The sequence below is a fragment of the Achroia grisella genome, unplaced genomic scaffold (assembly GCF_030625045.1).
Source record: "Achroia grisella isolate CSIRO2021 unplaced genomic scaffold, CSIRO_AGI_Agris_v1 utg1023, whole genome shotgun sequence".
Taxonomy (NCBI): domain Eukaryota; kingdom Metazoa; phylum Arthropoda; class Insecta; order Lepidoptera; family Pyralidae; genus Achroia; species Achroia grisella.
In genome coordinates, this window is record NW_026712560.1 from 76979 (window position 1) to 98389 (window position 21411).

Sequence of the window (21411 nt, forward strand, 5' to 3'; positions counted from 1 at the left end):
ATTATGGTAACATTATGGGTAGAATACGAGTTTTACCGAACGTTATACTATTGGTGGCCGAGAATAACCGAATGTATGATTAGGTCACGTGGTACTTTTGGAGTCTTCGTGGCGTAGCTTGTTCAGCTGCTCGTCGAAGCGGCTGTCGGACGGTCGTTTGTCAGCGAGCCTGTCTACGATGTAGCGGCCATTTTTGTTCTTAGTTCATAATAGCGTGCGCATATTTAATGTATTTAGAGGGATATTTAGGATTTTTTCACGATGACTATTATAGTCTTTTTAATAGATACATCTGCTTCCATGAATCAAAGAGCTTATTTGGGCGGACGCCCAACATTGCTCGATGTAGCCAAGGGCGCTGTGGAAACGTTCGTAAAGGTACGTGCAGTGTCATCGACTCGTCAACCGCCTAGTTTTTGTGATCGATTTGTTTATCGCGTGTGATCAACTGATAAATTGTATTTCCTAGGTACGTCAGCGTTCTCCTGAGAGCAGAGGGGACAGGTATATGCTTCTAACTTTCGAAGAGCCACCCGCGAACATCAAGGTTAGTATATCAGAGTGAACACGTTATTGGGGGATTTCTTGTTGTATGAACATATAATGACATATCCAAGCCGGTTCAGCGGTGTCCACCTGTAAACCACTGTAATCTGCAATCCAGAACATTTACATACTTTTAAATGTGCGAAATTTACTGAAATAGCACGACGTAAACAGGACAAACCGCCGCCACCGTAGCTTGCTGCTCTCCGCGATAGCGCTCGCGACTGCGTTCTCATCGCATTCCTATTGGTCACGCTGGTACACACAGCGAAATGGCGATTTGGGGGGGAAATTCAAACATCAGTATGACATTATTTAATAATAATATTCATAACATTTGTGTTCTAAAGAAAATTTCATTAGTGAGATGACTTATAGCCCTACATTATATGCAATTAAACATGAATGTGACTTATTAGTTGTCTAAGTAACTATTGAAATAATTTAATTAGTTGATAAAATAACCCTACTCTTACACCTTCTCATTATGATTCCAGGCAGGCTGGAAGGAGAATTTAGCAACATTCATAAATGAATTGAAAAATTTACAATGCCTAGGCCTGACAACTATGGGAGCAGCTTTGAAGCATGCATTTGATGTTTTGAATATTAACCGCATGCAAACTGGAATAGATACATATGGACAAGGCCGGTGTCCCTTCTACAATGAGCCCTCTGTTATAGTTGTTATTACTGATGGAGGAAAACTTTCATGCAATGCTGGCATTCAGGAAGAAGTGAGTATTACTGTGAAATAATAGAAAATTAGTTAAATTATGTCTTAAAATGAACAAGTTCATTGTAATAATTGATTTATAAATCATGAATGTGTGTATAATTATTCTTTTTTATTATTTTATATATTTAATTAATACAACTAATACAATAAAGATATAAATTTGTAAGTTCGATGTAGAAGGTAATGTCTGATTACAAAATTTCATTTACCTGGACATGGAATATTTGGATGACATAGGCTTTATATTTTGTAAGTATGTGCTATATTTGTGTATAGTTTGTAATTTACCAATTTAATTCTTATTATTATTTCATTATAATTCTATATTATATATCATTAGGTAAAGTTTATGTTGTGAACTATGCATGTTCCTCATATTGTTATCTTATCTAAAATTGGTTTTATGTTGTGCTTCATGATTTTTTAACTGGAATTGTTAAATGGAAGCAAACTTGTGATATCTTATTATAGGGGACAGTATGATGCTCACAATTTATCTTCCTAAACCACTGTCATTAAAGCCACCTATTAATATTCTACTTAGAAATTTTCCTCATATGAAGAATGTGGTCTAACTCTAAATCATTGAATAAATATATGGATTTTTAAAGTTATGTGAATATCCTTGCTATATAATACTATAAATGCGAAAGTAACTCTGTCTGTCTGTCTCACTTTCATGCCAAAACTACTGAACTGATTTAAATGAAATTTGATAAATGGATAGTAGAGACTATCCTTCAACCAAATTTCATTTGAATCAGTTCCTTTCATTTAAGTCACTGTCCTTTCTCAGGGTACTGACACATAGACTTACTACTACTTTTTACTTGGGAAAAAGGATTGTAAGGAAAGAAAGGGAGATGAAAGATTGCATCATTTTTAAGTTAGCCTGTAACTTATCTTTTGGCTGTTGATTAAAAAAAAGAACAATGAAATGTAATTATAAGAGATTGAAAGGGGGGATGAAAGGTTGTATATAATAGCGTAATTTTTAAAGCTAGAGAAGCTAGATCTCAAATAAAATAGGGGATGAAAGTGTATATGGTAATTAATCATTTTTAAATTTAGAATGTTGAGACTTTTCTTTGGTTTTTTATAACTTATAGCCTAAATAATTTAAAATGCTCTCTATGGTCAGTATTCAACGCCGAAGAAGTCACGGGCACAGCTAGTTTACATGTGTTTCAGTAATTATCATAACACATGATTACCTACTAAAACAGATTTTCAAAGAGCTTTCATTATTTACGAATTAATTATCAGAGAAATTAATTATATTATAAGTAATATTCTTACTACCAGTGTATGATATATGCTTGCGTATTTTCATATAAATACTGTTATCTTAATTACCTACTTATTATATATAAATACAACATGTATAGAGCATGAAACTTTGACACAGTCATAAATTTTGTAACTCTTACATAAATAATTATGTCCTGCATAATTATAGCCTTAGGCTTTTACTACTGTTTAGACTTTCGAAGAGATCTGAAAAGTAGCTTCAATCCCAAATACTACTGATTTCATACAAAACATGTAATAGACATATACTTGTTGTACTGTAACTATTTTGCTTTAATCTTACGATATTATGATAAAATGGTTAGATAGTTATGATTGTACATATTTTAAAAGGATGGAACCATTGTGACCAACATCCCTTAATAGATCAAATGAGATTGTAGGAAGTTACCTCTCGAGAGTTTTAATACGAGTAGGTAGTAGGTCTTGAGGCGTCGAGAGTTTGATATTAAGGAACTAGTAGTTTTGTAGTAGAACTGAAATTATAATATTATATATTAAAATTTCAGTAAATCTATTTTAGACCTCCTGGATAAGTTCCAAATAGTTACTTTCTCAAATTACGTAACGTATACCCGCCAAAAGTTACAAAAGTAGCACTTTTCCAAACGAATACTATAAATGGGATAGGGTCGCTTTGTTTCGTAACATTTCACAAGTAAAAGGCTGAAAGAAATTTAACGTGACCATAGAGCGTGTCCCGACACCTTAAAATGCTTTAAAAGTCTCGGTTTGAATCTATATTTTTTTGTTATAATATAATAATTATTTTGTTACCCTTGGTATCATATATGACTTTCACATATATAATGTATATGCCCTTGATATTTACTCGAAATTAGCAGTGTCAAATTATATGCTATAGCCAAATTTCATTATATGGTTGTGGCAACGTAAGCAAAGTATTAAATAAGTTTATCTTAATTAATGGACAGAATATCTGATTTTTATACTGTGTTATTTTTATTTGCTTAATATTTAACACCGTTGCTCTTGCTGTTGTTACTCATATTATAAAAATAATGTGCGATTTATTTTTTTTACGGATCTTTTAAGACTTCTTTTTTCATTTTAGATCTTTTTCTCAATAACTATAGCATAATGCATATCTTGCTTAATGTCCAAAAAAAAAAAAATGCTTGATTTAATCTATGTATATTAAATAAAATTAGTAAAGTACGAATCATATTTGCAGTCCAAATAAATAAGTTTTATTAAAGTTTTAGTGGCAGCAGTTTCATATCTATAAGACGTGGGATGCGGGACATAAAGTGATTCAATTTTATTGATTTTAATCCAATTGGTTTTTAATTTATTTGTAGTCGTACTTTAGTAGAATATGTTTTTGAAAGGCAGGGGTGTGTTAATTCTTCATCATAACGTAGAAAACCTGTTAGGCTTATTTTGAATATATCTTCCATTTTGGAAGATATATTCAAAATATTAAAAGTTTGCTATCTTAGCTAATGATAATAATATGAGGAAGTGTCTTCTATTTATTAAATTAAATACATTAATACTTTTTGATATAATACGCTATAGCAGAACACTCGGTGTTTTAACTTTTTGGTACGGAATCCTATATATATATATAAACTCCCCTCTAGGCTAGTAACTTACTAAAATAATAAGTAGAGTAATTGCCATAAGCTCTCAATATTGTCCCACTGCTGAGCACATGTATCTTATAAGATGATGAGAGTAGAATTGTCAATAATAAAGATTTTTGTACCCATTGCACTTTATTAGGTCTACTTTTATTCTGTCCCCTCTGGAAATCATCTATATTAATTAACATTGGCTCGTATACGTCATTTGTTGTACTACATATTGCTTGTACCTTTACTTGCGGGGAATGAAATTCTTAGTAATGTGGACTAACGAACTCATTGCTAGCAATGATATGTCAGGTTGACTTCCATGCGGTTCCCCCTGGAAACAACGCGATATGATCCTGATGAATTTGTCACGATGCGCTAACTGACTTGACTTCATGCTCATCTTGTCATCCTCCACTGGTGCCGCGGCAGCTGAAACCGTTAGCGTAGGCGGGTGCACATTATCCTCAATTAAAAAATAAACCTTCACTCTATTAGAATCTACATACCGACGCTACCAGTGCCTTATTAGATGTTTCTAATTATAAACCTATTGTATATTAGGACCAACTACTTCAATAGTCTTCATTATTATTTTGAATGAAAGTATGTACGTGCGAATGAAGGTGGTAAGTATATTATCAGAGATTTATTCAATCCATCCGTTATACTTAAGTTACTCTTAAGTTTTTTAGTTTATTCTAAATGTGTATGTGTCAATAAAAACCTTATCTGCATTAACATATACAATTTACGACACTATCGAACTAATCCACCTAAATTGCAATAACTTGTAATACCTATGCAAATATTTAAATGGTTTCATTGATTAGTATTTAAAGCAAACATTTACCTATTTCTATCCTTTTTTAGTGAGTTGCTTATTCACATTAAATAAAAATGTCCAAACATCCATACTCACAAACTTTCGCATTTATAATATTATTATTATTAGGATAAGATTAAGATCACAATAAATAATAAGTATGTATACTAAATATAATAGTACTATAGCATTTTCTGGTTTGTTGGTTTGCTTAGAATTATCTACGGAATACTTATTTTTGATATACAGTGTACGAAAAAATGTAGATTTCTGATAAGAGTAAGTTTTTTTTTCAGAATAATGTAATTTATCAAATAGCACACATTATTAAGACTAAGATATTACTATTATTTACAATTACAAAAGCAGGTTATAGGCTACAAGTACCACTTATTCACAAGTGTTACGGACAATCGATCCTATTGGATTGTCCCTTATTTTTAGGATCCAAAACCCGGGTCAGAGGAATTTAAATTTCTTAAGTTTTTATGTGTATGCATTTTTATTCTTTCAGTTTAATCTACCAATGAACTGCCCTATTCCTGGGTCTGAGCTGACCAGGGAGCCTTTCCGATGGGACCAAAGACTGTTCTCGTTGGTGCTGAGATTGGCCGGAACACCTGCTGTGGAGAGGGACACTGGCCTTGTGCCTTCAGACTCTTCACCTATTGATGCCATGTGTGAAGTGACGGGAGGTAGGTTTGTTATGATTTAATTAAATTAAATTTGATTTTAAATGTTATATTTCGGCAACACTTAGCTCTGTCTCTCAATTTAGCATTAGCAAAAAATAGCATAGCTTTAATTCTTTCTGCAATCCAATCCAATACTTATGGGAGACTGAATTTATTATTATCAACGTGACATGAAGGAGGTAGAGTACAATTCATTAAAAATAAATATTTTTATTAAAATTTGGCATTCTATTACTTTAAAATATTAAACACAGCTTAAATTGAATATATAAATATTATTATTGTAAAGTTTCTGTCTGTTATTGTTTTTATATAGATGTTTTCAATGAGATTGAAGTAATAATCTCTAACAGTATTTAAAATGTCAAATTGATATTAGTACTTTCTCATATATAGCGCGCTTTATTAAATAGACGAAAGAACAAAGTCGCGAACAATTTCAGAACCCAATAATTGACGCAATTGCCATACCAAAATTCCGACATTAAATTCTTTAATTTTATAAAAAAAGTAAAAAATAATGTTAGCTCTTATGTTCAAATTTTACGGGCTTTCACACTCTTTTCCATTTATTACATTCGCTTATCTGTTGTTTCCTATAAAATAATGAATCTACTATGCAATATTGATTGTCATAGCTTTAGCAGTTTCCGCTCAGCTATGATGCGTCACTCAGTCAATACTATATATAATATTAATGTAAATGTTATGGATGTCGTCATATATTGTACATATATACTTAATAATAATTTAAATATTGTCTGCACACTGATCACAAAACATAAACATTTTTATTAAACTGGTGTTCATATATGTTATTGTTTGTATAAAGCCCTATATAAAACTTGTCAATCTAGTTTTTGTGCGGTTCACTGTGTGTCAAGGTATGATCAGATATAGGTATCAACAATTTTAAGACATTGAAATATACTTATTCTTACGTATTTTATACAAATAATTTTATCCAACTGATTCTTACATATTTTATGCAAATAAAATGTATCTTATATCTAGGTGCTTCATTGTTCAATACTAGGTATTTTTAATATAGGCAAACTCTGTGACGTATGTGAAAAGTCATGGTTCAAATGATGTTTTATTGGCAGTAATCATCGATATTGATAACTAATATTCATTTAAGAATGACCTCAAATTGCTACTTATAACTAATGATAACGAGGTGAATAATTGTATTATTTATTGAGAACCATTTATTTATATGAAAACTAAGAGCGACATGACCTAATCAGAATATATTTATTATGTATTTAGATAACAGATAAAGAATTGTCGTTATTTTTAAATGATCTCTTACTAATATGTTGTTGTTTTTATGTAGTATAAATAGAATACAAAGAGATAAAATAGACTTCCGGCATATGGGATTAAACATGACGCCAGGTCTATACGAGGCTAAAGATTATTAGACTGACCGAACACCTATGTACTCAGTCTGTGCATTTTGTTTTAATTGTCATTAATGTTTTTAATTAGACATTATTTTTTACACTTCCAACCGAGTATAAATAAAGGAGACAATTGAGATATTTTTTATTATGCCTTTTGATAAAAAGAATTTATATAATGAGATATACAAAACAGTAGGAAACAAAAGGTAGATTTTAATGTTTTTTTTGTCTTTTGTTATAATTGTAATTGTTTTTTGTTTTCAGGTCGATCATACTGTATCACCTCCCATCGCATGCTCATGCAGTGCATTGACAGTTTAGTGCAGAAGGTGCAGAGTGGTGTAGTGATTAATTTTGAAAAGATAGGACCCGACCCACCGCCCATTGATGGTGGTAACAATAGGGAAGGTGGTGACCAAAGTGACGAGGTCAGTCATGATGCAGACAAGGATATGGAATGTGACGGTGATAGGAACGGGGTGAGTGTACAGCAATCCTTTTTTTATTATTGGTATTAAGTAGCAGATATCGAAACTATACTTATAATGTCTTGCCGATTTCCTCCTGTGATCTACGATATGCTGACAATCGAAGTCCACACAACAAATCGAGATGTGATATCGAGCGCTGCGTAAACACATACAGACTTACATAACCCCATTATTGTGATCTCGGATTAGTTAAAAGCATTAACAGTAGATTTTGTGAATACAATTTTTTTTACCAAGTAGTAGGCTAGGCCTAGCATTTTTCATAACCAGAGAATCAAACAGAATTTTGAAGTGACATCCCACGTTTTTGGTGACTGATCTCATTACTTTTAGGGCGTAAGGTAACAAAGGCGACGTTCTCAATCGATAGGCAAATTAATGTATCAGATTTAAGAGTAAGTGACTACTTAGAACACTTTAATCAATAAGAGTTTATTTTAACAATAGTATTTTTCTACAGCGTTGGAATGGTGGTCCGTATCAAACGGGCCTTACCCCCAACCAGGGTTCGAGTGCGCCTCAAGCATGGCACTCGTGTCGTCGCCTTATTTACGTACCAAGGACAGTTGCACAGAAGGGCTTCGCTGTAGGGTTTTGGCCCATACCGGAGTCTTTTCGACCGGATCCCAATGCTCCTACACTGGTGAGTGACGTTTCTAATAAAGTAATAAAAAGAAATAAGCTTTTTTCACTGAACCATTTTGTTTGTGATAACCACAACATTTCGCAGTCATCCAATTATTAAAGTATTTATTATTATAAAATTTTATTATAAAACCCCATATTATAAAATTTTATATTACAATGAATTTTGCATTTTATTAAGTGTGTTTTTAAGATTTAAAATACTACTGTAATAATAATAGATTCATATCAAAATAAAAAAAAGAAGGAAAAGTGACATCGACCATTGTTTACTTTGTTATCGAACTGTACAAAGAAAGAAATACCCTAAGTATTTAGTTTTTCATATAATTTTTATCGTGATATGACTCACCTTATTGTACTGTAATCAAATAATAAGATGATAGCACTGGATACTATATTGTTTATATTACGAACTTAGAAAACTGTATGCAATTTGTTTTGTCCCGGTTTTGTTGATTACTTAAAATCTACTTGTCTCAATTATCTATATAATAATGTATATTTCACATACATAAATAAAAACGACAAATACCTAATAAATTCTACCTAAAGAAAATGGGAAAACGGTGTTATTATATAAACATTTTGTTTTTAAATACCTTCTTAATTTGATAAAGAATGTGTAACTATTTAGTTATAATTATTTTGTTGTTAACCACAACAAAATAGGTTTTAGTTTTTATGTATTTATTTCCATATTAGTGGTTGTATCAATGATGTCATAAAAAAAGTTGAGCTTGGTTTGATTGATTTCTAATAAAATAATTCAGACTTTTACACTAACTCTGTAATTTTTACAATTAACAGTAACTTTTATAATTATGGATGTACTGGCACGATATTGTATAATTTTGTTGTTACAATAAAATAGAAAAGCAAAATGTTTTTAGACACTTCTAAACTACGGTAGAAACGGCACAATTCTACCAATCTCATAATATTGATCATCATCATCATCATCAGCCCACTGCAGTCCACTGCTGGACATAGGCCTCTCCCAAGGCACGCCACTGAGCACGATCTTCAGCCCTTCTCTTCCAGTTACTACCCGCAATCCTACGTATGTCGTCGCTCCGCTAGGTGGAGCGTCCTGCGGGGCGTCCTACACTACGTTTGCCAATTCGCGGTCTCCACTCTACAATACGCCTACTCCAGCGAGCATCGGTTCTACGACAGATATGACCAGCCCACTGCCACTTCAACTTGCAAATACGAAGAGCTATTTCGGTGACCCTAGTTCTCTGGCGAATTATTTCGTTACGGATTTGATCCCTCAGAGAAACTCCAAGCATAGCCCTTTCCATAGCTCGTTGAGCGACTTTGAGTTGGTGGACCAGTCGTATCGTCAGTGTCCACGTTTCGGCACCGTAAGTCATAACGGGTAGGACGCACTGGTTATAAACCTTGGTCTTAAGGCTTTGTGGTAGCGACGACGAAAAGACTTGACGAAGTTTCCCAAAAGCCGCCCAGCCTAGCTGTATTCGCCTCTTGGCCTCCCTCTCAAAGTTGTTTCTACCTAAATGGAGTGTTTGCCCTAGATAAATATACTCCTGAACAACTTCGAGAGGAACTCCATTAATGGCAACCGGTTCCGGACGAATGCGATCATTGAACATGATCTTGGTTTTGTCCAAATTCATCCGAAGACCGATGCGTTGAGACGACTCAGCCAGGCCATTCAGCATCTGCTGTAAGTCCTGCAGCGATTCAGCCATGATAATGTCGTCAGCAAATCGTAAGTGAGAGATGTTCTCGCCGTTAACATTAATGCCGTAATTTTTCCAGTCCAGCATTCTAAACATATCCTCCAACGCAGTTGTAAACAACTTCGGGGATATAACATCCCCCTGTCTTACACCACGTTTCAGGTGGATATGCTTAGTCTGCTGCTTTTGTACTTGGACGGTCATTGTTTCAGCGTTATAGAGACATCTCAGCACTTCGATGTTTCGCCAGTCGACTTGGCATGGCTGCAGAGTATAATATTGATGGAATAGTGTAATTCCACCGTAATATAATTAAGGTGAATTTAAAAAGAATCTAATGTACTGCACGAAAGGTGCGAATTTCTTAAATATGTTGTTTTTATAGACAAACATTGCGTCCCATTCTTTTTGTTTGATATAAAAATTGAGTCCCAATATTGATGTTTAAAAAATAAATTCTATTTTGATTCAGCGTAGAAGTGATTAGATTGTAATTAAAATTATAAACTTATAGTCTAAAATACTTCTCGTCGTAAGAGAGAGAGATTTATCCTCGTTTAACTTTTACTTCTTAGTTAATGTATTGTATTGTTGACTTATAAACCGTATTTGTCGGTCCAAATTCTTTAATCAGGACTATGTTAAAACAGCATGAAGTAAGAAGTAAAAAAAACAATTTTGCAATATAAGAAATAAACTTTGGACATTACCACTATCGCCAACATGTACATTCATTTTGTATGAAGCCATTAAACTTGTGAGAAATATCAAATAAAATAATGTAAATCACTTGTATTACGAAATTATAACTTGTACCGTTCTTGTTGAGGTATCATTTATTAGTTCACATTGCGTAAATGATAACGCTACTGATATTTAGGAATATTATTGTAGATTCAGAAATAAAATTGCGTATATATTTTCATATTTATATATTTTTTAATTTGTGTTTGTGCATAAATAGTGATAAAATGCTTTAATAACAATCGCTACACTTAAACGCATATTTATTACGCATATATTTTTATGAACCATTCATTATCGCTTTTTAATCATTGTGTGTTTTTAAATTCTTTGTCTAATATTTTGTCGACTTTGATGATTAACAAATGAGGCAAGATAATAAAACAAAAATATTACGTGTATTTCATTGGACACATTAGGCCAAGGATTTGGCGCTTCAACCTATATACGATTTCTAAATCTACATATTATCTAACATATAAACGTTGTTATTATCGAATAATATAGATGAGGGGTATATCTCCCTTAGAACATGTCCCTACTTTCATATCACAAGCTATGTGGTAACCAGCTTGTGATATGAAACAAGCTAACCTGGGAATGTGGAAAGTATCACCACAGATGCATAATGATACTGATTTATAACACGAAGTGCCTCTGTGGTATTCATAAACTATATTTGTTTATCTAAATTATATTTCAGCCACCACGTTCAGCACATCCAGTAGTCAAGTTTACTTGCTCCAGTCAAGAGCCCATGGTGATTGACAATTTACCTTTTGACAAATATGAACTGGAACCTAGCCCTTTGACGCAATTCATTCTGGCCAGGAAACAGCCGACTATATGCTGGCAGGTTGGTACATTATGCATTAATATGTTGACTGTAATGAGTACATACATTGTTCTAGGAAATATTTTTCATACTGACATCTTAAACATATGAATAAATTATACAAATTAACTTTCCTTTTGTTTTTCATAATTGCATTTGTTTTACTTATATATAAGTTGTTTAAATTATATAAACTAGTAAAATAAATCCAATGTTGTTTACAATAAGTGTGTAATGCTTAATGCTGTAAAATTGAAGTTGCATTGCTTTTATATATTGAACGGACACTATTGAAGTTTGAGTGAATATGCATTAAATTGTAAACTCGTATGAATTTATAATATCTTAGTCCTATGAAATGGCAACGCACGAGGGGTATCACGGGCGTCATAGATGATATTTATTGATCTGTGTTCGTTTGGTCGGTCAGCTTGTCTATCATTAGATTACTATGTCTAAATATAATAATTTAGATACTTAATTTATAATAATTCTTTAATGCTTAATACTATGAGTAGCGATTTGTAAGTGTAGATATGTTAAATATTATAATAATATGTTCTTGTAAACCGCTTACAGGTGTTCGTTGCGAATAGTGGCTGTAAGAATTCAGAAGTCAGTCATCCATTTGGCTATTTAAAAGCATCGACAAACTTAACTTGTGTCAATCTATTTGTGTTGCCGTACAATTATCCAGTATTACTACCTCTACTTGACGACCTGTTTAAACAGCATCGTTGCAAGCCCACTCCAGAATGGAAACAAGCGTTTCAGCAATATTTAGACAGGATGCCTTCATATTATGTTGCAGTAAGTTGTGTTCTTTCTATAGATCTTATTACCTGTCATTTTTTAAAATTTTATTTAGACTTATTAACATGTACCTAACTATAAAGTATAATTATCGAATATTAATATTTTATAATCTCATTCAATTTAAAAATGACAATTTATAAAGCAAATTTGTTACATTTGTATCTTATAAATTATTTAACATATTTAAGTATTCATATTTTATTCAGATATGAACAATGAAAAAATATTATTATATATATCGTTTTTACATTACAACAAAGTGAGAATCATATATGTTTCTGCAATTACTGAAGTCTCTATAATTTATGTTAGCAGTATACAAGAATATTATTGTTTTTGATGTGTAAATCAAATGAATAATCTGTCAATATTCTGAGATTACATAAAATATATTTTTTAATATATAATTTCAGCCTTTACGTAGAGCCCTCACAAAGATGGGTGCCTCAACACCGCTACTGCAGAGTTTGATTCCTGATATGCAAGACAACTCGCTCAGCTTTTCTGTATTGAACTATTTGAAAAGACTGAAAAATCAAGCTAAGATTGAATTTGATAAGCTGTGTGCTGATGTCATCAATAAAGCTTCTAGTAGTAATAATCAGAAGGTAATTTTGTTTTATTATTTTTTTGCGAAGTTTTGCGTACTAGGTAAAAACTATGCTAGAGCATAATGGGTTATGACCTAGCAGAATCATAATCAATCACTTTTTAAACACAATTGTCTCATATGTTAAGTTATTGCACCATGATATGAGACAACTGTGTTGATTTACATTATTATTAAATTATAAAAAGAGAATATCAACAAAATGTGAAATTGACGTAATCTTAGTAGGATTTAATATCTACCACCAAACATTTTCATTTCGAGAACTTTGTCTAATTTAAAAGATGATATAGACACCTTAATTCTCTGGCATGGCCACATATGAGAAGCGTTACTATGGAAAGATCGTCATATATATAAACGATTTTTATCACTTCATTACATAGCATAAAATAAAGTCGCTTTCGCTGTCTGTCCCTATATTAAACTACGCAACGGATTTTGAAGCGGTTTTTTTATGATTCTAGAAGAAGGTTTATATATATAATACTTATTAAAATAAATTTATGCTTATCCAAATTTTCATACTAATATTGTAAGTGCGACAGTATGTACATTAATCGCCCAAGAGTATGTGTTTTACTTTAAAAAAGCAGGCAAAGTCGTGGCTAAAACCTAGTGTTGTCATAAATTGAATTAATTAATGACACTTATTATTTTAATCTTTATAGATAGCGGAAAGCGTGCGTGTGATGCCTCGTTCTCCTCTGAAGAAGGAGCTAACAACGCACCCGTGCCTGCAGGACAAGTTCTTAGCACTGCGTGATCAACTTAACGAGTTTGGTGGTTTCGTCGTGGGCCTGTCGCGCGGCCGCCACAAGACACAGGCGCATACATATCGAAATCCCTTTGACATTCAGAGGAGGGATCTATTAGACCAGGTAAATAAGATGTATGATTATAACCTTTTTTAAATAATTTAATTAGGAATTGTATACAGTAAATTATTTTCAACAAACTTCAAAATGAAATAATTTTAGTCTGAATAGTCCTTTAATAAAAAAAATACTTTATGATGTCTCTTCTTTATTCTTCTTTTTACCATAAAGTAATACTCTATAAAGTTTTTGTTTATGAGAAAATGTTACAATAAGTGACAATGCACATATAGCAGATTTATACAAGTATCATGTAGCTACATGATAGAGAGAGAGCTCTCTTGATATATAGTTGTTGATGGGTGTTCTTATGGATGATAATGGAATGGTGTACCCGCCTGCGCTAATGGTTTACTCTGGTGGGGCACTAGTGGAAGATGATAAGATTAGCATTAGATCAGGTCAATAAGCTTATCATGGTAAATTTACCATGAATTTATCACGATTAGGAACCACTTGATGGTATGTTGGTGGTGACATAGTATGTTTTTAGCAATTGTGTTATTAGCCCACATGTGGGTTAAAAGGTTTACATGATGTACATTTTGCCATATTTTATTACAGGTAGTACGCATGCGTGCGAATTTCCTGCAGCCGTCGCTGGCGCACACACGGCTTGTGGACGAGGATAGCGTGCACTCGATGCCGGTCGCGCAGATGGGCAACTACCAGGAGTATCTCAAGCGGATGACGCCGCAGTTGCGCGAGATTGAGTCCCAGCCAGTGCGACAGCACATGTTCGGAAACCCATTTAAGATTGATAAGGTTGGTCTCAACAGTATCGTTATCATAACTGTGAAGGAGAAGTGTATTAAAATGAGTAAAGACATGTTCCAGGGTAAACGTATGGGTATATTAAGTATAAGAAAAGAAACATATTAATGTACTACTACTAATATTATAATTTATTAATGATCAGCTCACTGATTCAAGCTAGTAAAATTTCAATATTTCTTAAAATTACATAGAGATAATATGTCTTTTTGGTTGCACACAACACAGTGCCATATGTAATAGTAATTAGAGCAAGTAATAATAGTGTCGAAAACTAAGAATGTGATAATTACAAATTCTACCAATAACTGAATCTGGACAGTGGTTTTAAATAAAAATATGAATAATTTTGTAAACAGTGACATATATAAACTTAATTTAAATTATATTCACAGCGAATGATGGTCGACGAAGCGGACGTGGATCCCGTAGGCGCGGTGCGCAGTGGCGGCGGCGGTGTAGGCGCGGGCGGCAAGCGTGGCGCTGAAAGTCCTCGAGCGGCGCCGCCGAAACGCAAGGCCGGTCCGCTGCCGCAGCACGTGGTGGCGCGGCGTCCGTCTTCGCCGGCGCCCCCGTCGCCGCTGCCGCCGGCGCCGCACAGTCCGCCGACGCCGCCGCCCGCGCCCGCGCCGCCGCCGCCGGCGCCGCTGGCGCCGCTGTCGCCGGTGTCCTTGCGGCGGCCGGCGTCGCCCCTCGCCCCCGTTCCGTCGGACCTGCCTTCTGGTCGCCCGCCTGAGGTATGTCAAACTTTAATAGTAGTTTATTTATTTTTCAGACTATGGTATGGTACCATTGGACATACGTATTCCACAATTATATAAAAAGGTTTTCATCGCATTCTGCTGTTACCAGCGTACGAATATTCATTTCAGTAATCAAAGCATAAAAAATACATTATAAATTCTGAACATTAATCATTATGTATTATAGTCATAATATAATTCTCAATATAACTATTCTAAACGATAAAATTGATATCATTTTGAAATACATCACAATCTCATTACTAGCAGCCATTTCTTATTATTCATTACTTGAATAATAACACTTTTCAAGAACCCATGAACTTACACGGTTTCTAAATAAAGAACGTGTATTGAGACCTTTAAAATTGTCTGATAATTATTATTATAAATACAGATTGCCATGCAATAGACATTGTTGGAATAAATAGTTAATTTCTGTCTAAGCCTTTGGATTTTATAATAACTACTAAGAATTAGAAACAATAGATATCGACGTAAAAACTCCACAATGGTCGTGAATTTTGGGCCGTAATAAATGTTGCACTAATTTTGAAGTTTCTGTCTCTTTTAAATGTTTGATAACAAAGAAAATTAGTATAGTAGTATGAGATAGTGGTATGCGCTAGTTCACCCCAGCGCATTGGATTGAAATATTTTTTAATCTTGTTTATTTTATCGTAAACATGCGTGTTCTGCAGGAGCCGCCTAATGTAGAGTCAAGCGGAGCGCCGCCACCGCCACCACCTGTGGTCGCGGCGCCTACGAACCTACCGCCTGTTATCAAACCATTCCTGAATGGAGGTAAGTACGCGTTTATTAACGATATGTTTGTTGCAATATGTCATTTTAAGTATGGCGACGACATTTATTAATGTACTCGCAATACGCTAATGATATTAACAGCTAATGTTACTATAAGTAATTAATGAAATTAAATAATAAAAACTATTTCGTCTTCTGAAAAGAAAGTAAATAATGCTTCGACATGAGGCAAAATTTATAGGTTAGGATTTGAGCAAAGCTTTTTTTTTGTGACAGACGCTTACACTACGATGGGGAGCAAGGTGTCACGGTCTCCGTCCCCGCCTGATCAGGATTCGCAGGAGTTGCAGATAAACGCCATTCTGCAAGGCATAGCCGCGGAGAATGCATACCCGAGACCGAAGAAGCGGAAACGGAAGGTATGCGGTGACAGCTTCATATTTGGAAACTTCAGTATATGTAATTTACCTAGTTCTATTCATATCTGCTTAGTTTGGTAATAGATCGCGCTGTGTAAATTGTGCTGCATAATTATTATTAATAATTAAAGATTTTATAAATTCAAACATTACAGTTGTTAATTAAGTTTGTTCTATTACTAGAGCGACAAGCCGACAGCACCGCCATTGGTCGCCCAACTTTCCCGAAAGGAGCTGGCGGATATCAAAAAGCATAATATGGACGTACGAGCAGAAGTATATCGCGCAGTCCGACGTCCAGGCAGAGGCGAGTACCATATGTATTACATTGAATCACTTCAAAATTTCTGTACATTTCTTTTCGTATGAACGTAGTAGTTTTGTCTATATTAAGGGCGTATATACAAAACAGACGTGACACACATATAGCGATATTGTTTCTTTAAATCTATACAATTTTAAAATAAATACAATTAATTATAATATTGTGTGTAAATGTATAGCGTGGATGTTGATACATAGAATATATAAATACAATAAATAAGTGTATGTGTGCCACACACATATCAAAATCACAAAACGTACAATCTCGCAATCTCGATAAGTCTATAACCGAATAGTTAACTAGTAAAAATATTTGTGATATTAGATTTCCTGATCACAAATTCTTCTTTGTTTCAAGTGACACCTATCTTAATTTCATTTTTTTTTCAATAAATCAACATCATGTCGTACCAACACTTGCATATTTATTCTAGTTTTAATTACGAGATTACGTATCTTGTTAATATCAAAATGTTTCTTATTAAAATGACATCATATAATACAATTATTATTTCTTCATTACAGATTTCTCGAAACTGTTCGAAAATTTAAAGCAATTAAAAGGTAGTGTAGATATTAAGAAGGAGGTGATACGGGACATTATAAATGAATCGTTAAGGTTTAAACGGAAGGCTCTCGCTAAATTATTAGAAGACTTCGTGGTGGGCCTCGAAAAGAATGGTAACAGTGCCTCAGTCAACATGAAGACATTTACAAATGCTTTATATAGCAACGCCAAACATAGCTAGTGAAGATGATCAGAGACATCTGTTAGTAGTTATTGGAGTCAGGAATATCAGTCTCGGTACAGGAATGTGTGGCGGTCACAACTTCAACAACTAATAGAACCAGTGCTTATGTACACAAGTGGTATACGATTCCATTTTTAAATTAGTAATCAGTAGTTTTTTATAGCTAAAAATCGGAGTTAATTTAATACAAATGAAGTAAATTTTTTGTTGTTACACGTTGTCAAATTTGCTATGCCAAAATCTGCTATCAACACGGTGGCGATGGTTGGTGCCAAAAACTTCGAGGCATAAGGGGCCATTAATATTTTAATTACGTCGCACGTTAAAAGAAATATTGTTATTGTGTTATTAGATGTGGCATGGGTCCTAAATTTCATGACGTCTTATTTCCTAATCTAATAGAATAAGTATAAAACACGAAATTCGAACTATATTCAAAGGAAACTTGAATAATATTTTCATAATATTTAAATATGGTGTGTCACAAATGCGACCAGATGAGACTAGCACGATTAAAAACATGAAATTCGTATGACGTAATTTATAAATGGCCCCTAATGTGGCATTCATTATCCGTCTACTATTTGGTGAGTGATGATGCTACCGCGATGAATTGGTGTGGAATGTACTCACTAGTTCTTTTCGTGTCCAGTGTTGGTATGAAGAATTTGGCTCAGCATATGTGTTACCTGTAATAAACTATACCGCGAGTCTTGCAACGTATTACTGAAAAAAAGACGAAATAATTAAAAAAAAAAAAGATTTAGAAGTTATTACATTATTTTAACTTGATCACAAAATTGTCTGAGTTTATCTGAAAACTAGAAAATTGATATTAAGTAATATAATATTAGGAGAAATTAAAATATTAAATAATAGTGGTAGAATTTGAGCTGAATATTGTAAATTTGTTTACAATTATAATGATTAGCAGGGTGCGCAATGCTACCTTATTTTATAAACGCTCAAGGATGTATGTATAAATATATTTTTTAATTATACATAAGAAAAACATTACACAAACTACCATTATTTGACACACACACGCAAATACACTTTTGTTTATTGTTAGTCTGTGGTCAAATTGAGAATAGATTAGTATTGTTTGTCTTTAAAATTATTTGTCTTCAGTTTTACTGAATGTTAAATTAATTATGGTCGAAATTCGACCACTAGTACGTATAAAATGGCACGCGTATTTTTTTCACAAAAATTGACAAATAGATAAGCTTATGATCCGCCTAATAGTAGTAACACATACAGTACGTTCATTTTCTAGTTGTGAGAAGGAAGGTTTTACTTTGCTAAGATGAAGGGGTATAAAAATATTTTGGAAATGGAATTATGTGCTACTTGTTTATGCGCCTTTATGAGAATTAAATGTCGAATTGTTTCGTTGATATTGGAGTGCCAACTATTTTAATCATGAGTGTTCCAGAAATAGAAATGAATCCTGTTTGGATAATAAATCTACACGGTTACCTGTTAAATAATGTGTATGGATTAGCCTTTTTATTTATGGATTTAAAAAAAAATGTCTATGTTTAAAGAATATTGCGATTTTTATAAGGATAACTACTTTTAAAAATCATTTTATTAACTATGGTTGGTATGGTGGTTTTATTGTATAAAATAAATAGTAACTGTAATTGTAAATTAGTTTACAGATTGTGGGTTATAATATCATTTGTTTTATATCTAGTCAAGTTGTGTGGTAAAAATTAATTGAAAATCTTTTGAGCTTTTTCAATAGATTATTATGTTCTTCATACTAATTAGATGTTGAAACAAATGTAGATTTTTATACGAATGTACTATTGTAAATGGTAATAATATTTTAAAAACATTTAATTTGTAAAAGTTAAACTGTTATCTAATTACAGTTACAATTTTAAATTATTTCATACTTTGTAATTCAAGGTGGATTTATATGTATGCAAAATGTTACATTAATGACATAACCATAAAAATCACTGTACATTAAATGTGAAGTAAACTATTTCAGTGTTTATAGTAGTTTGCACTCCAAAAGGATATAAAATTAATTTTATTTGAAATACTTTAATTTATGTACTTACTGTTTTTCTCGCTTATTTTATAGACTGGTACATCACGATAAGTTTTATAACACTTACTTGTATTCGTTGTATTGTTTAATCACTAATAAAGAAAATTGCAAACAAACAAAAGTTTTCCAGTATTATCAAATAGTAATTCCAACTCTTGCACTCACAATCGCATTGTTAAAGTCAGTATTTTATATTGACTGGTATGCTTTTAGATTTTTTGTAGTTCATATTTTGGGTGTAGATTAAATTGAATAGGACTGCCTGGTGTGAATTATGAATTCAAGACACTTGATATACTCGAATATAATTTATTACACACATTTTGTAGTTCTGGATTATTGACTGGTATGTTTTTTAGTATTTTTTTGTTCGCGTCTATTTATATTCTGGATTATAAATTACTAAATAGGGTTCCAATGTATTAATTATTAAATTCAAAAAGCTTAATATACACGAACGTAATTTATTGCACAAGTTCCATAATTCTTGATTAGGTTATAATCCATTTGCTCGTACATAAATCCCATATCAGAGCTTATTTCTATCCATTGTGAATAATATAATACCACGTTACCAATCAAGTTTTGCACACATCGATATAACTATATTTGCATGCAATTATCCTTATATTATTATTTCTCATTCAAATTAAGTTTATTACTGTAACGTTTGAGTTTATTGTAATATTTTGCATCAAGCCTGCTCGTGAGTTCGTCAAAAATTCCAGTGTATTTATTATTATTTTTATTTATTGACGATAACAGGCGTCGAACGGCCGCCTCTTTCCGTGTGTATGTCATTGCTTAGTGATAATTTAAAAAGAAACATAACTGTCAATAAATAAGTTTTCATGAAGTGCAATAGAATAAATCTTGTGACCTAAACGATCTTACTATATTAGTATTTGGTTGCGAGATTCGTGATTAACATTCATATCACAAAGACGAAAATATCAATGCATTTATTTATAAAATCCCTGCATTGAATTGTAATAATACATAATTTATTAATAAAACGTAAATTTTGTAATTTTTAAGGATGAGTGTGTTGATCAACACAACTAATATTTTCTGTCATTTTGGGTTACAAAGGAAATTGTGATGAAATACTTATATAAAGCAATATGAATTTATAAAAATGTTTACGAGGTGTCTTAATTTATGCAAAATGGCAGTAAAATTGTGTTTCAGATTGTATATATGCATTGTACATATTAGATGTATTATTACCAATGGAAAGTGTATGTGTAGGATGCTTTCACGCATCGGTCATTAAATAGTTAATGTTGCCGGGCCACAAGGTACGAGAACATTTGGCTATTCTTAATTGTTTAATTCCATTTAAATAATTATTTGCCATAAGCAAATAATACCAAAGTTTCGCAATATTTAAGCTATGGCCCGACCAGATTAACAGACGCTCGGTCAATTGTAAAGTGTATTATATCATTTTCTAAATAAATTATGATCCTTATTGGATTTTTATTATGTGTTTTTTTAAATCCATTATTTTGTCATTATGGTTTTTTATATTCTTGATTAATTTACTTTATACGCTCTCAATACTGTAGTTAGCAATAAGAAGTTCAATAAATAATACGTTAGTTTTGAGCACATACTGTCTGGATTCTATCTGAGTTAAACTTAGGCTGTTAATACTTTAATACCCATATGATTGCACGTTAGTCCTGTTACATGATAGGCTGTAAGTCTT

At 32.7% G+C, this 21411-nt stretch overlaps 1 protein-coding gene across 1 annotated transcript; it reads left to right on the plus strand.

The window, feature by feature from the left end:
* Positions 1-122: 122 nt before the first annotated feature.
* On the plus strand, positions 123-20648 carry LOC131854738 (integrator complex subunit 6). Its single transcript, XM_059205913.1, has 16 exons — positions 123-378; positions 470-547; positions 1044-1283; positions 5535-5715; positions 7389-7603; positions 8076-8258; positions 11417-11569; positions 12128-12358; positions 12778-12972; positions 13646-13855; positions 14417-14617; positions 15022-15363; positions 16071-16173; positions 16411-16553; positions 16737-16860; positions 17403-20648. Exons 1-16 carry the CDS (start codon positions 262-264, stop codon positions 17624-17626), a joined length of 2940 nt encoding a protein of 979 aa, XP_059061896.1. The 5' UTR covers positions 123-261; the 3' UTR covers positions 17627-20648.
* The last annotated feature ends 763 nt before the right edge of the window (positions 20649-21411 follow it).